Raw genomic sequence first — 16,551 nt, 5'->3', positions numbered from 1 at the left:
TTTGACCAGAGCCTCCAGTGGGGAAAGTGACATGCCAGGCAGTTCAGGATGGCCAGGAAACCTTCATCTGCCAGGCCCATGGCTTCTACCCCAGAGATTGTCACCTCTTGGAGGAAGGATAGGGAGCATTCCACCTCCACAGGGACGTCGCTCTCTATTCCGATGGGACCTACCACGCCTGGCTCAGCATTGACATTGACCCCCAGGACAGGGACCACTACCGGTGCCATGTGGATCATGCCAGCCTGCTTAAGTCTGGTCTTGGCCTGGGAGGAGCCTGGGAGAGACGGGGGGGGCACAGGATGGAGGGCTCCTTTGCCAGGATGGAGGGTTCTAGGAGGAGACTTTCCACCCTGGGTGGAAGGAGGTACCCTGGAAAGAGCCTCCTGCAGCACCATCAAAGGCTCCAGCACTCCACAGGGTGCTTTGAGGTGCCAATTGGGAGACACACACCCCATGCTTAAGGCTCAGGGGTATGGGGAGGATGTGGTTTACGAGAGTGGGATTTGAAGAGTAGCTCTTGGAAGCAAAGGGTCCTTCTCTGGCAGAAGGGAGGCCAGAGAACTTCCTATCTTCACTGATAGGGCTCTGTGATTAAATTGTTCTTTACATCAGAAGGGTGTATCGGCTTCCCTGAAGGCCTGCCATGCTGGGCTCTGTTGGGTCTTGGAGGGGAGTTAATATCTTCATATCAGGGTCATTATAGAGGGGCACGGCGTTTTGGTAGAGCACCTCCTTTGCGGACTGCATGAGCATGTAATAAAATACATATGGGTTGTTGAATGCCTTTTTAATAAAATGGTTTTGCAAGTTTCTCTCAAGGCATCTAAAGCTGGACTCTTATGGGACAGGATTCCTTTGAATAGGGGACCACTACAGAGAGGGCCATGGCATGTTAGCAGAGCATCCCCTTTACGTGTTCAGGTTGTGCCCAACATCTCTGCTTAAAGGATCTGCCTGAGGGCTGAGGTCTTGGGGAGCTGCTCCCGCCAGTCTGACTAGAGGTGTCTTTCTCTCCATTTAGTCAACGTGGGGCTCCTTGTGGGAGCCACTGTGGGGCTGTGGCTGCTGTTCTGCAGACAGCCGTGATCATCTTCTTCATCCTCAGTAAGAACTGAATGGGTTTGCTGGGCCTTGCCTGTCCTCCTCTTGTAGACTCTTGACTTGAGAACGTGCTGATAGCAGAGCCTTCCTGTCTACTTCAGCCGGTACCCCACAAGCCCCCTCCCCGTAAATGATATTTTGAATGTGGCATAGTAAGTACCTGGTCATCTTGATCATTGCCTCCACACTAGTTCTGTGCTACGAAATTGCTTTCCTTTGTTCAGGGTAGACACGAGAAGGCCCGGGGGAGGGGCGGGTAAACGGGAAAATTTGGGGGGAAACCAGTTTTTTCCGAAGCCTTTTTTGCTTTTTTTCTGAAAAATTGAAAAAATGGATTATGGAATGTTTTATTTTAGCATGATGAATAAAATGTTTCATTGAATCTTGGTCCCCCTCCCCTTTTCTCAGTTCTTTTTATGGGAATGGATGCTTTATGTCTGCTTGACACTGTGGAAGACCAGCGGAGACATAAATAATTTTCTTTGTTATTAATGTTGATGGCTTCTTCTGTTTTTTTTTTAAACTGTTTTTTGCCTGCTCCTCATAAACTGGCAGAACGAAAGAGATTCCTTACAGTTCAGGTGTTCCTTACAATTCAGGATCTTGTAGATCCATTTGTTACCAAAAAATAGTAAAAATTTTAAAAAGTAAATTCAATTTGTAATAATTGCTTGAATAAAATGTGTTTTAATATGCCAAATGTGATAATGTTATGCCAAACCAACTTGTACATAATTACATTTGATGTTCCTGAAGTAACAAAGTGACTTTCAATCTCTAAAAAGTGCTAATCTTGCATTTTTCAATTTTTCCAAAAATTTCTGTTTTTTTCTGGAAAAAACAGGGGTTTTCCCATGGCTTCAAAATTTCTGGAAATTTTACAACTCTAGTTCAGGGAATCCACCTGATGTCATTGTCAATCCTAATGCCGCAATCCTGTACAGACTTTCCTGGGAAGAAGGCATTTCCATTACCCTTTTTGCTTTTTGAGACTTGTGTGTGTTTGAGGGAGGCCAACAGAAGTGACAGCCAATGATGAGAGCTCAGGATACAGAAAGATACAAATCTGCCCACTTTTCCTCCATTAGGCCGAGATGTTAAAACTTCAGCCACCATCTACCTTTGTAGGGTATGAGTCTGGTTCATATTGGGGCATAAAAAGAGGAAATGCAGCGTAAAATGGCTGAATTATAACTTTCACTGAAGTTCAATGCCATCACTTGTGGGTTAAATCTGGACAAGGGATTTTTTTTATCACACTACTCATGCTACGTATCTTAACAAGGGCAGGATACATGTGCTATCTTTGACTGTTTCTTGTGAATGGTTCCATGTCATTCTGGGCTCCTTCTGGGAGGGAGGGTGGGATATAATTTTATTTATTGTTATTTGTTAATTTTTATTTATTTATTTATTAGAATCATAGAATAGTAGAGTTGGAAGGGGCCTATAAGGCCATCAAGTCCAACCCCCTGCGCAATGCAGGAATCCAAATCAAAGCATTCCCGACATTATTTGATTTATATCCCGCCCTTCCTCCCAGCAGGAGCCCAGGGCAGCAAATGTCCTGCTACAAGTGTTTGGTGATATCAGCATTGCTGAGATGATGGTATAATCTGCTAGTGTAAAAGCTGTATGTATTTAACATACATTTAAGCTCTAATTGTCACTGACTGTAAGTTTTGCATCTCATGCCATTCAACTCCCACCACACAATTTTCTCTTTTATATGCCTGCCAACTAAGATTTCACCTTATGCCACTGAAGAAGTGCGTTTGAGTCCACAAAAGGCAATGCCATAATAATAAAAAGCTACTCCTAAACGTGCCATGTTTCATGTAAACCTTATAATGTTTACATTTTATTTATTATTTTAGATATTCATTGAAAACTACCCACTCAGCAATAAGGACTAGGTCTTTTTAAAATCTCATCCTGAGCCTCTGATGAACCAGGCTGGAAGCTCCACATGTGGTACTGCTAGCTAGCATTCATACTTACTGAGCTAGGGGCAGACCCTGAGGAAGAGTTCTGCGTAACATGAAAACTTGCATTTTTATATTGGTCTCTCTCAGTCAAACACACTCTATAAACATCCAATATTCTTTTTTTTAACCTGGATCTATCTGTAATTCCAAATATATGGCTTGAGAATGAGTAAACCCGACAGTGTGTGTATTTATATTCTAGCTCTACTACAAGCTGTGACTTGCTCAAACCAGTCCCTAGAATGATTTCTTAGAAATCACCGGTTGCAGCTTCAGCCTGGGAAGAGAGCAGCCAGCAGGGGGCAGTGGAGAATCACAAAAATGGGAAGAGGGTGCAAATCGGTAGCTGAGAAACCCGGCAGGTAGAGGGTCATCAGAACAGGAGTGATGGGTCAGTGCTTCAAAGAGAATGGCAACTCTGCCGGTGTTTGCTGCTTCTAAGAGGAAGGCAATGGGGAACCACCTCTGAATACCTCTTACCATGAAAACCCTATGCATATATCCAAAAAAGATTCATAGGGTTGCCATAACTCGTAATCGACTTGAAGACATACAACAACAACAAAGAACTTCAGGATCCACCAACCGGAGCTACAGGAAAAATGACAGCACGGGTGGGCTTCGGTACACTTCGAAGTTAGGAGCAGGTGCTTCTGAGGACACAGGAATTTGTTTTCAGGACCAGAACTGCTCTCATGGTCCTTTCACACTCAAATCCACTCCTGGCTCAGTTATCAGGAGCCAAAATATGAGTGCGAATTTGGAAAAGAAAAGGTAAAATTTGTGGGACATATAATAGAGTACTCAGCCTGACCCTGAAAAAGTGAATGCCCTTTTGAACCGGACTGAACCTCAAGATGTACCTTCTGTAAGATGGTTCTTAGGAATGGCAAATCATTTTGGAAATTTTTTTTACCAAGCTTTGCTCATGTCATAAGACCTTCATGGCGACACTTTGTGAACCTGGAGCCATGCGCAACAAGAGATGTTTGTGGCAATCAAGAATATGGTCCTCTTTCACCCATTTTAGCACAATATTAGGAAACCTATCTGACAACGGTCGCTGCTGATGCATCCTCTCATGGCTTAGCCGTGTCTGCCCAGACGCAACTGGGAGAGGTGTCCAGTTGCATGTATATATTGATGTCTTACTTCACAGGGAACAATGCTATGCTCAGTGGAGGAGGAACCTTTAGCAGCCACATGAGCATGTGAATGTCTCAGTTCTTCTTGAGTGGGATTGCAATGCACCCTACAGACTGACCACAAACCTCTGGTGGGCTCAAAGCCCTTGGATGGCCTTCCTCCTAGAATTCAGAGATTTGCCTGCTGCTGAGATTTCCCTTTAACATTTTAACACGTACCAGGCAATTTTCTTTCTGCAGCAGATGCACTTTCCAGGGCCCCCATTCAGATCACTGGGGAAGGAAGAAAAGTCGCTAGATATAGATGTGAAAGCGAAGGCTGCCTTTGTTCAGACTGCAGCACCCTTCACAAACTGCCCACGATTCTTTGGGGGAAGCCATGACTGTTTAAAGTGGAATAAATGTCTGGTGCGGATGTGCCTTAACTGTTGTTCAGTGCTTTTTCCTTCTTGTCCCAAGGAAAGAGAGAAGCAGCGCTCTACTAGTAACTTTAAAGTTGACAATGAGGACATTGAACTTGTCAAGGATTATCAGTACCTCGGCATGGTCATTAACCAAAATGGAGACCATAGTCAAGAAATCAGAAGAAGGCTAGGACTGGGGAGGGCAGCTATGACAGAACTAGAAAAGGTCCTCAAATGCAATGATGTATCACTGAACACTAAAGTCAGGACCATTCAGACCATGGTATTCCCGATCTCTATGTATGGATGTGAAAGTTGGACAGTGAAAAAAAGCAGATAAGAGAAAAATCACCTCATTTGAAAGGTGGTGTTGGAGGAGAGCTTTGTGCATACCATGGACTGCAAAAAAGACAAATAATTGGGTGTTAGAACAAATTAAACCAGAACTGTCACTAGAAGCCAAAATGATGAAACTGAGGTTATCATACTTTGGACACGTGATGAGAAGACATGATTCACTAGAAAAGACAATAATGCTGGGAAAAACAGAAGGGAATAGAAAAAGAGGAAGGCCAAACGAGATAGACTGCTTCCATAAAGGAAGCCACAGACCTGAACTTACAAGATCTGACCAGGGTGGTTCACGACAGATGCAGTTGGAGGTTGCTGATTCATAGGGTCGCCATAATTCATAATCGACTTGAAGGCACATAACAACAACAAAAGAGGGGCAGAAACATCAGACACAGTAGGGGCAGGAGGGGGCGGCTCTGCCTCCAAGCCCCTTTGGTCTCCAGCAGGCGTCTTTCCACGGTCTGTCCGCCATCTCCCCTCACGTCCATTTGGGAGCCTGAAGTGACTGCCACCAGGCCAGCAGAGGCCAAAACTCCCTTCTGTGTGTGCTCCACAAGATTCTGTGTAGCATGCCAAGGGTTAAAATGAACTGAACTTGATTCCTAGAGAGGAAAGGATTTTGGGGAGAAGGAAGGGGATGGGGGCCTCCATTGCTGAAGCACCGCAGCCCTTCCTGGCTTGGGGAGGGGGCGAAAGTGGCCTTTTTGTGCTCCCAGGCGCTGAATCAGTGGCCCCTGTAGGGATCTGGTGAGTCTTTCTCCCCCCCCCATTTTGTGCATTGGGGTGAAGTGGAGTCACGGGGGGGACGCATAGGAGGCCTGTTCATCTGATCCATCCAGGATCCTCTACAACACCCACATTGGGGAAAAGATCTTCTTCCCCTCCTCCTCTCTGCAAACCCAAGAGGACCCCTTCAATTTTTGGGTGCGTGTGTTAAAGTAGATCTGCAATGCTGAGTTGATCTCATGGCAGTGATTCCTCAATCGCACTTCAGTTAGAATTTATGCGCCCATTGATCAGACAGCGTTATTATCCAGCCTGCTGGAGGCGCCCTTTCAGACACGCAACCCCCAAGACGCAAAGGGGATCTTTTGAGATTGAATAAAAAGCCCAACTGACAGGTAGCTGGGATATTAGAAATACTGTTCTTGGGGAGGGCAGAAATAAAAGAGCTGAACCCCCCCCCACCCTTCTCTGCTTCCTCTTTGTTATGCTGTTATACCCGTTTCAGGGCAGGGATATTGGAAATGGGTGGGGTGAGTGCAGAGCGAGTGGCTGTGAGCAGAGTAATCAATTAGGGTTGCCAGGTTCAGGGCCTGAGACTGATCCTGTATCTTTAGGAGAAGAGAAAGTCAGCCAAGTGCAGGTGTTCTTGCAACATTGTAATGGGAAGAACCACAAGGTGGAATTCTCCCTTCCCCCTGCGCAACTTTAAAAAATACAGAAGACCTCTTGGAGGGTGGGCATGGCAACCCAGAGGTCTTCTGTATCTTTAAAAGTTGTGGAGGGGGGAGGGAGAATTCCACCTTGTGGTTTTTCCCATTACAGTGTTGCAAGAACACCTGCACCTGGCTGACTTTCTCTTCTCCTAAAGATACAGGATCAGTCTCAGGCCCTGAGCCTGGCAACCCTAGTCATCATCATCATTTACTTGTATGCCGCCATTCCATAGCTAAGCCATGGTCAAGGCAGCTTACAACACCAAAAAAATTACACAATTCTAACAGTTAACAAAAATGAAACAAAAGGTAAATAGTCAAACAAAAATCATAAGCTAATGGAAACATCTCAATAGAACTTCCATGCATAGAAGCAGTATACCAGCCCTCAGAGGCAGGGAAGAAATGTTTGTTTTGATTTTACAGTCAACCATTAAAACATAAATCTAAACGTTTTCATCAGAAACGTAGGTTTTAAGTTTACATGCATTCGGTGGATTAGTAAGTTATAAGTCAGACAGTGAAGGAAGAAAGATTTCTTCAGCTGAGGGACAGCTTCTGGTTAACCCAACTTCAGTGTAGTTTAGCGTAAGTGAGGCTGGAGGACAAGATGGCAGAAAGCAGGGAGTCATACAACAACAATACAGGTGCTGCCTCCTATAGAGTCAGACCCTTCGTCCATCTAAGCTGAGTATTGTCTACACTGACTGGCAGCACCTCTCTCCAGGATGTCTAGTAGTGGATCTTTCTCAGCCCATTGTGGGACCTCCTTGCTCTGTCACCAAGCCGCGGCGTTCAAAGCTAAGAAGGGCTGCAGCTGAGGGCTTTACATTGCTAAAAACATAAAAACCAACCAAAAAGAATTCTTTAAATACATTCAAAACAGGAGACCCTCTAGGGAGGCTGTTGGACCCTTGGACGACAAGGGAGTCAAAGGTGTGCCAAAGCAGGATAAGGTGATTGCAGAGAATCTCAATGAATTCATTGCATCTGTCTTCACAGTGGAGGATATAGGGCAGATTCCTTTGCCTGAACTAACTTTTGCAGGAAGGGAGTCTGAGGAACTGAGGCATATAGCGTGATGAGATATGAAGTTCTAGGCTTAATAGACAAAATAAAAACCTTACAGATCACCACATCTGGATGGCATCTGCCTGAGAGTTCTCAAAGAACTCAAATAATGAATAATAAAAAAATCTTCTAATAAAAATATGTACCCTGTCCCTCAAATCCGCCTCCATATCTGAGGACTGGAAAGTGGCCAATGTAACGCCAATCTTCAAAAAGGGGATTGGAGGGATCCCGGAAATTATAGGCTAGTTAGCTTAACATCTGTTTTGGAAAAACTGATAGAAAGTATTGTTAAAGATAAAATAATCAAGCATATAGAAGAGTAAGCCTTGCTGAAACAGAACGAGCATGGCTTTTGCACCAGGAAGTTCTGTCTCACTAGCCTATTAGAGTTCTTTGAGAGTGTCAACGACTTTCAAAAAGTTTTCAACAAGGTACCTCACCAACGACTCCTGAGAAAGCTTAGCAGTCATGGAATAAGAGGAGAGGTCCACTTGCGGATCAGGAATGGGTTGAGTAGCAGAAAGCAGAGAGTAGGAATAAATGGACAGTTCTCACAATGGAGGGCTGTAGAAAGTGGATTCCCCCAAGGATTGGTACTGGGACCTGTGCTTTTCACTTGTTCATAACTGATCTAGAGTTGGCCAAATTTACTGATGATACTGAAGTGTTCAGAGTTCTTGAAAGAAAAAGGGATTGTGAAGAGCTCCAAAAGGTCTTCTCCAAACTGAGTGAAGGGCAGTAAAATAGCAAATGCAGCTCAATGGAAACAAGTGTAAAATTATACATATTGGAGCAAAAAAACTTCATTTCACATAACTGTATACAATCATGGGGTCTGAACTGATGGCGACTGACCAGGAACCAAACCTTGGAGTCGAGGTGGAGATAGCTCAGTGAAGATGTCGACCCAGTGTGCAGCAGCTGTGAAAAAGGCAAATGCCATGAAGGATCATTAGGAAAGGTATTGAAAATAAAACTGTGCATTCCTCACCTGGTCACCTCACCTCAAATAGGATGTTGTAGAGCTGGAAAAGAAAAAGTACTTTTTCACACAGCACATAGCTGAATTTGCTCCCGCAAGAGGCAGTGATGGCCACCAACTTGGATGGCTTTAAAAGAGGGTTAGACAAATGCATGGAGGAAAAGGCCACCAGTGGCTACTAGCCATGATGGCTACGCTCTGCCTCCATAGGTGGAGGCAGTAAGCTTCTGAAAACCAGTTGCTGGAAACTGCAGGAGTGGAGAGTGTTCTTTGCACTCAGGTCCTTCTTGCAGGTTTCCCATTGGCATCTGGTTGGCCACTGTGAGAACACAATGCTGGAACAAATGGGCCATTGGCCTGATCTAGAAGGGCTCTTCTTGTGTTCTTGTGTTTGGGGGGAAGAAGAGAAGAGGTCTTCATGGGTGTCTGGGACTGGGACTGTGCATGGAGGGGAAGGAGTTGTGAGGGAAAGATCTGCAGGATGGATGCTGCACCTTCTGGCCCTCAACAAGATGAAGGGCTTAAATCCACCCTCCTCACATGAAGGAACTTCCCCACAAGCTCATCTTAGATTAGTGCTGCCGTTCGCCTGCCGTTCCTTATGGGAGAAGACCCGGTTGTTAGCCAGACTTGTCCACATTTCCTCAGGGAAAATTTTCCCTGTTCTGGCAGTGTAATCATTCTCTCGCCCAACAATGTTTTGGCTTTGCAGGACTTGTAACCTCCAGTTGGGACAGACTTTGGCAGAAGAGGGAGGAGTCTCTTGGGCCCGGTTGGAGACTTCCTTGGAGCACAAATCAAAGATGAAGGAAAAAGATTCAGCTGGCCCTGAAGCAGGAAGGGGCTCTCGGATCGCCCAGGCGAGGAGCAGTGGAGGATTCTGGGAAAGAACAGTGCGAAACAGTAGTGCAGGTGGCGAAGATACCCTCGGGTCAGAAGTGCAGCGCCAGCGCTTCAGGCATTTCCACTACCAGGAGGCCGAGGGACCCCGAGGGGTTTGCAGCCGACTCCACCGTCTCTGCCATCAGTGGCTGAAGCCAAAGCGACACACGAAGAATGAGATGCTGGACCTGGTGATCCTGGAGCAGTTCCTGGCTGTCCTTCCACTGGAGATGGCGAGCTGGGTGAGGGAATGTGGAGCGGAGACCAGTTCCCAGGCGGTGGCCCTGGCCGAAGGTTTCCTGCTGAGTCGGGTAGAGGACAAGAAGCGGGCAGAGCAGCAGGTGAGAGAGCGTTGCATCTGGTTAGCTCCAAGGGGCTCAGAATGTGCGGGTGCGTATCCCCAAAATGTTCAACTAATTGCCCGGCCTTTGTTTGGAAATCATCAAAGGAAAGATGTCCAAAACCCCACAGGGTTTTGCCTCTCATTTCGTTTCTAATCTTTCTCCCCATTTGATGTCTTCAGGGAAAGCGTCTGTTTGCAGGAGTGAACCCGGACCTCCATGAGGCAGACGGGACTCCATTGGGCATCAGACAGAGGCCACTGGGTAAGGATGAATGGGTTGCATCGCAATTTGGTCTCCCTCTGTCGGTTTTGAGATCAACCCATGGACTCCTTTAATTTTGAGGGCGGGGGGGGAAGATGCTTGTGTCCAGCCTTTTTCACAACTCAAAAATGTGTTTCTTTACACATTTCACTCTTGGCCCTCTGATTTGTTCCAGAAGCCCAAAGATGGAAAGAGAGACATTTTCACCCAATTGAAATGTAAAATGGGTACAAACACTCAAAAAATACAACTTCTTCCGGCACCCATGTGCAATTAGGCAGTATCATGCTACTTTAAACAGTCATGGCTTCCCCCAAAGAATCCTGGGAAATACTACGTAAAAGGTGCAGAGATTTGTTGTTGTTATGTGGCTCCAAGTCGACTACGACTTATGGCGACCCTATGAATCAGCGACCTCCAAGAGCATCTGTCATGAACCACCCTGTTCAGATCTTGTAAGTTCAGGTCTGTGGCTTCCTTTATGGAATCCATCTCTTGTTGGGAGACCCCTATTCCTCTTATGGAGCCACAGTTCCCAGAGTTCCCTGGGAAGAGGGATTGTTACCACTACAAACTACCTGGCTGTTTAAAGTCGTCGAATACTGCTTTGAATGTATAGTACAGATGGGCCCTCAGACATGCATCACAGAGCCACAAGGAATAACCTCTAATAATAATAATAATAATACTTTCTACCAGTTTTCCAGGGACAGAAGTTAAGCTAACTGGCCTGTAATTTCCGGGATCCCCTCTGGATCCCTTTTTGAATATTGGCGTTACATTTGCCACTTTCCAGTCCTCAGGCATGGAGGAGGACCCAAGGGACAAGTTACATATTTTAGTTAGCAGATCAGCAATTTCACCTTTGAGTTCTTTGAGAACTCTCGGGTGGATGCCATCCGGGCCCGGTGATTTGTCAGTTTTTATATTGTCCATTAAGCTTAGAACTTCCTCTCTCGTTACCACTATTTGTCTCAGTTCCTCAGAATCCCTTCCTGCAAATGCTTGGAATGCTTGGAATGTGGAAAGACCTTTCATAGAAGTACACACTGTCACCGTCATCAAAGAATTCACAGTAGGGAGAAATCATATTAATGCTTGGCACGTGGGAAGAGTTTCAGCTTCATGAAAAGTCTCACTTCACAGCAAGGAATTCATAGTAGAAAAACCGTAAAGGCAGTGGTGGCTGGTGGTTTCTTGACATGGCATGGCTGCTAGAAGGAGCAGTGGCCAATGAGGTCATACAGACACAGCCGGCCCCAGGTTTCTGGGGGCCCTGTGGCACAGACTGTTAGTGGGGCCTTTAACTCATACTTTCCTCCTCAAACTACACTCCTCCCTCTTGGCCTCACTCCTTTCAACTAAAACACATTTTGATCAATACGGCAACTCCCTACTGTCAAAGAAAAATGCAAATGTTAGTACTTCATTAGTTGCCTTTGTAATTTTTTTGTCAACAGTATACCTTAGAGGTAACTTAATCCTGTACATACTTACCAGGGAGTAAGTCTCATTGAACTCATTGGGGCTTACTTCTGGGTAGACACATAACAGTATGCATGATTGAACTGTCAGAGATACAACTTAAGAGACAATCTTAAGTAAACAGAAAATGCACATACCACAAGTTATCTAGTAGAATAAATGTTATTTCTTCTCCTGCACATAGAAATTTAGTCTTACTTCTTGTACGGCGTATAGTTAAGCTGCGGAATTCGCACCCACAAGAGGCAGTAATGAGCACCAACGTGGATGGCTTTAAAAGAGGATTAGACATACTGATGGTGGATAAAGCTATCAACACCTTTGTTGTTGTTGTTATGTGCCTTCAAGTCGATTCTGACTTATGGCGACCCTATGAATCAGTGACCTCCAAGAGCATCTGTCATGAACCACCCTGTTCAGATCTTGTAAGTTTAGGTCTGTGGCTTCCTTTATGCCACATTCCATGTTCCTATTGTGTGCGTCGTACAACCCCGGACTCTCCTTTCGCATCTGTGCGCATCAGCCTCTGGGCTTCCTTTCGGCTTTGACGCAGCTGCGTCATTAGTCACAGCACTACTCGTACTTGTCCTTTCTTCTTCCCCAGTAGCTCAGTGAGTGCCTTCTGACCTGCGGGTCTCATCTTCCAGCACTGTCTCGTGTTGCATTTTGGATGCTCTGTTCATAGGATTTTCGTGGTATTCAGAGGTGGTTTACCATTGCCTTCCTGTGAGTTTGGATGCATCTTAGCAGGGCCGGCTCCAGGCATGCGGGGGCCCTTGGGCATCAGCTTGCCCTGGCCCCCCAGTGTGTGTGTGTGTGCACATGTGCGCACGCCCACCGCCCCCCCACTGCCCCCCTACCTGTCTAGTCTTTACCATTACCCTTAATTAAGATGGCGGCCGCAGTTTCCCTAAGGGGAATGAAGCCTCCACCACCATCTTTGTTGATGGCACACGTGCGTGCTACGTGCACACATCTCTGCCATCAACTAAGATGGCGGCCGCGGCTTCAGTACCTTTGCGAAGCTGCGGCCGCCATCTTCATTAAAGGCAATGCTAAAAAGCCGGCTGACAGGTAAGTGGGGGGCGTGAGGGGTGCGGATCGTGGAAGGGGAGCGAAGGGCCCCTCAGGGGCCCCTCAGGGGCTTCTGTAGCTCCGGGGCCCTCGGGCCAGTGCCCAAGCTGGCCGCTCTTTAGAACTGGCCCTGACTACACTTCCCAGGATTCTTTGAGAGAAGCCATGACTGTCCAAAGGGAAATAAAGGCCTGGTGTGGATGTGGCCAGGGAAAGCTTTGGTTTACATTTGGGTGGGTGGCTACATGTGTCTGCTGTAGAATAAAAAGGTGGGGGAAAGCCTGAAAAAGAATGATTCTGTTTACAATGTTTTCCTTTTGGAAAGGAAAGGGGCTTCCCTTCTGCCCAGTGCCCACACACCCAATCTCCTCCCCTCCTACTCCCTGCCCCTTCCCTGGGTCAGTGTTGGACTACGACCTGGGAGACCAGGGTACAAATCCCCACACAGCCATGAAGCTGACTGGGTGACCTTGGGCCAGTCACTGCCTCTTAGCCTCAGAGGAAGACAATGGTGAAATCACCTCTGAATACCGTTTACCATGAAAACCCTATTCAAAGGGTCGCAATAGGTGGGGATTGACTTGAAGGCAGTCCATTTTCATTTTCAAACATGATTGCATAGAAATAAATCCCACTGAACTCAAAAAATATGCAAATGATCAAACTCACCCTCCCTTCTCTTTCCTCCTATCCCCTCCTCTTGCCCCTTCCCTCCCCCTTCCTTTGCCCCTCACTCCCCATCCCCTTCCAATCCCCTCTTTCCCCTTCCCCCTCCCCTTCCTCCTCCCCATGGTCAGTTTTACCTATCTTAAACATGATTGCATGGAAGTAAATACCATTGAACTCTATAAGCATGCAAATGATCAAACCTGCTCTCCCCTCCACCTTCCTTTGCCCCCCTCCAATACGCTTCTTCCCACTCCCCCTCCTCCTCCCCCATGGCAGTGTTTCCTATCCTAACCAAGATTGCATAGGAGTAAATCCCATTGAAAATAAGCATGCAAATGATCAGACCTGCTTTTCCCCTCTCCTCTCCTCTCCCTCCTCCCCTGCCCACTCCAGCCCTCCCTCCCTCCCCCCCATCAGTTTTACCTATCCTAAGCATGATTGCACGGGAGTAAATCGCACTGAATTTAATAAACATGCAAATGATCAAACCTGTCCTTCTCCTCCCCTCTCCATCCTGCCTCCTCCCCTCCCAGTCCTCCCCTCTGCATTTCCTCCCCTCCCTCCTCCTCCTCCTCCCCTCCCCATCTTCTGTGGTCAGTTTCACCTATCCTACGCATGATTGCAGGGGAGTAAATCCCATTGAACTCAATAAGCATGCATATTATCCATCCATTCTCAGCAAACTTGGACAGGATCCCATTTCTTACCTCCTGGATTAAAAAGCAGGGAAATTCATTAATAGGCAAAAAACCTTGCAGTTTAAGAACATACCTATAGCCCACAGCTATTCTATCAAACTTTTAAAAGCAGGGAAATTGGGCAGCTATAGTGAATGCACCAGGGGAGCAGGAGACCTGAACTCCTCTCTGAGATATTGTACTGCCCTACAAATTGGTCAAAATGCAAACACCATTTGGGTTGGTCTTTCACAGTCCAATCCACTTCCTGTGTAGCTTGGAAGAATTTGGTAACGTGCTTCTGAGCATATGGTGAGTGGTGGCAACACTTGCAATCAGCCCAAATAATAGAAACAAGACATGTGCTGTGCTGATCTTGTTTTAGCAGGGAGGAAGGAAGACTCTTCTCAGTTGCTAATGCTCTCCACTTTCATGCTCCTAGAGATGTTTGTTGTTGTGAGAGAATGCATTAACAAAGATCTCATTCTTAATCCAGGAGCAAAAAAGGGTGTATGTGGCTGTAACTATCATGAAGGGACTCTGCACTTCTGAATTTTCTACTAAACAACTGATAAATACTGATGTAACTTTGTGTCTGGAGACTTATTATTAAGAATCACTTTCCATAATTGTAAGGAGGTGTGTCCACACGCAAGCATCCCAGGCCCGTAAATGAGGGGAGAGAGCAGCATAGGGACATAAGCAGGTGTCTTATTCCAGGGGTTCCCAAACCTTTCTTCTACGTAGACCACTTGAAAATTGCTGAGGGTCTGAAAGTATCTGAAAATTTACTATGGGCATATGCAAGATAATTAACTCCCATTAGTGATGAGAGCAAGAATTTGAGCTGTGCGTACGATATTGTAATTCAGAGGTGTAATTTTAATTTTGCTAGTTGTTTATGTCACTACTATTGCCATTACATTCAGTGATATATGGGAATTACGATTTACGAGTAACATCAGTACAAAAAACATTACTAAGGATTCTGTATGGTCTGATACGGGAGGAGGTCCATGGGGGTGACACCATGAGTTACCGCATCAGGTGACACCAACCCTAGTGACGCCACTGGTTCTTCCCCAGAATTGCCCGGGGCTCCTAGCCTCGATGATATGGGAGCCTCTTCCTGCTTCAGGACCAGCTGAGTTTTGGTTGTCCGTCTTTCAGCACTGTTGCAAGGAAGCCTCCAACAGGGCCCAAGAGACTCTCCCTTCATCTGCCAAATGCTGTCCTAACTGAAAGTGCAACCAAGTCCTGCAAAGACAAAGGTTGTTTGGATAGCAACAAGTCTGGGAGTTTCCTTCACGTGAGGTCCATGGATTAAACCCTTCAGTCTGGTTGAGAATCAGAAGCCCCAGTGGGAAGCCTGCAAGCAGGACGTGAGTTCAATAGCCCTCTCCCAAGTTGCAACTGATATTCAGAGGCATTTAGCTGGTGCTAAAGGTAACAGAAATATAATCCTTATATACCCAATAGATCACTGCAATCTGCAGGTGAGGGCCTCCTGCAGATACCATCTCATCAGGAGGTGCATTCCACACAACACAGGAAGCGAACCTTTAGTGTTGTGCCACGTACCCTTTGGAATTCACTCCACTTAAATATTACAGGCGCCGTCTCCTTTATCTTTTTGATGCCTTCTGAAGACCTTCCTCTTTCAGCAAGCTTTTAAAGATACTATCCTAATCTGCATCTGTATTGTGTTTTTTAAATTTGTAAATTTGTTTTTAATGTTTTTAATTGTTGTAAACCGCCCAGAGAGCTTCGGCTATGGAGCGGTATGTAAATGCAACAAATAAATAAATAATAAACTGTTTTTAAGATGTTTTTACATAGTTTCTTTTTTAAAAGATTTTTAAAAAGTTTTAAGATGTTTTGTTTTTGAAAAAGTTTCTGGTGTTCTATCGCTTGTTCTTTGCTGACCTGGGCTCCTCCAGGACTTCTCCATCCACTTTCTCTTAATTTTACACACATTTATCATCTCTCTCGTTGCTTGGCTTCTGTCTAACCCAAACGGTCTTGAAGTCCTGTCACTCATCTACAGAGTTGGTAGGTGATTAATTTGCAGGGTGGTTGACAGTTTATTCATGTTTTGAACTCAATTATGCATAAGAGGTTTTCAGGTAAACACTCCCTCCCTCCCTTTCTTTCGACATGTATTCAGTTGCTTCATTTCAAAGCAAAATAACATTTCTTTGCATCATCTGCTGTCGGGTACACTGCCTCTACACATGGAGGTTCCACTCCTGTCACAGGTATGCAGCTGCCTTGCTGGGGCAGATCAAAGATTCACCAGCCTCCTATTCCTTTCCCCCCCATCCCTTTCCACTTTTTGCGCCCACTTTCTAAGGCTTTGGTGTTCTGCTTGAAGAGTCTCCCTGCCCCCCCCCCCCGATCAGGGCTCAGCCACGTGCAAAAATTCACCAGGGCGTACAGGTTGGTATTGGGGGTGGGACAAGGAGAGTGCCCGGCCAGTGGGACCCTCCACCTTCCCAGTCTGAACCTCTGCCTTCCTTCTCTTCCCATTTGAGTAGCTGGTCTTCCCCCTCCTCAGGATCCCAGGAACCCTCCTCTGCACCCCCGGGACTCCCCTCCACTCTAGTACAGAATGAGGAGCTTACCTGATCCCAGAAAGGAAACAGCAAAGGCAGCCCTTTGAGAAAAGA

General features: G+C 46.1%; 1 protein-coding gene across 4 annotated transcripts; it reads left to right on the top strand.

The window, feature by feature from the left end:
• The first annotated feature begins 5,623 nt into the window (after positions 1–5,623).
• On the top strand, positions 5,624–15,653 carry LOC133381552 (zinc finger and SCAN domain-containing protein 25-like). 4 transcript variants are annotated; one of them, XR_009761694.1, is made up of 4 exons: positions 5,624–5,742; positions 9,203–9,713; positions 14,969–15,264; positions 15,362–15,653. XR_009761694.1 is itself a non-coding variant. In XM_061620804.1 (4 exons), exons 1-4 carry the CDS (start codon positions 5,633–5,635, stop codon positions 15,028–15,030), a joined length of 765 nt encoding a protein of 254 aa, XP_061476788.1. In that variant the 5' UTR covers positions 5,624–5,632; the 3' UTR covers positions 15,031–15,653. The 4 variants fall into 4 exon arrangements, 3 of the variants coding, with proteins under 3 accessions (XP_061476788.1, XP_061476789.1, XP_061476787.1); XM_061620804.1 differs by adding an exon at positions 9,896–9,977 and having other exon boundaries at positions 14,969–15,653; XM_061620805.1 differs by lacking the exon at positions 14,969–15,264.
• Positions 15,654–16,551: the final 898 nt, after the last annotated feature.

The sequence above is a fragment of the Rhineura floridana genome, chromosome 3 (genome assembly GCF_030035675.1).
Source record: "Rhineura floridana isolate rRhiFlo1 chromosome 3, rRhiFlo1.hap2, whole genome shotgun sequence".
NCBI lineage: Eukaryota > Metazoa > Chordata > Lepidosauria > Squamata > Rhineuridae > Rhineura > Rhineura floridana.
The sequence above is the reverse complement of the archived record's forward strand: the minus strand, read 5'-3'. Positions and strand labels throughout refer to the sequence as shown.

Coding starts and splice junctions, on each gene's coding strand:
- LOC133381552 (XM_061620803.1), top strand. CDS start 5,633: ATGGGGGCCTCCATTGCTGAAGCACCGCAGCCCTTCCTGGCTTGGGGA. Junction 5,743..9,202: donor GTGGCCCCTGTAGGGATCTG/GTGAGTCTTTCT, acceptor TTGGCTTTGCAG/GACTTGTAACCTCCAGTTGG. Junction 9,714..14,968: donor AGAAGCGGGCAGAGCAGCAG/GTGAGAGAGCGT, acceptor GTTCTTCCCCAG/AATTGCCCGGGGCTCCTAGC.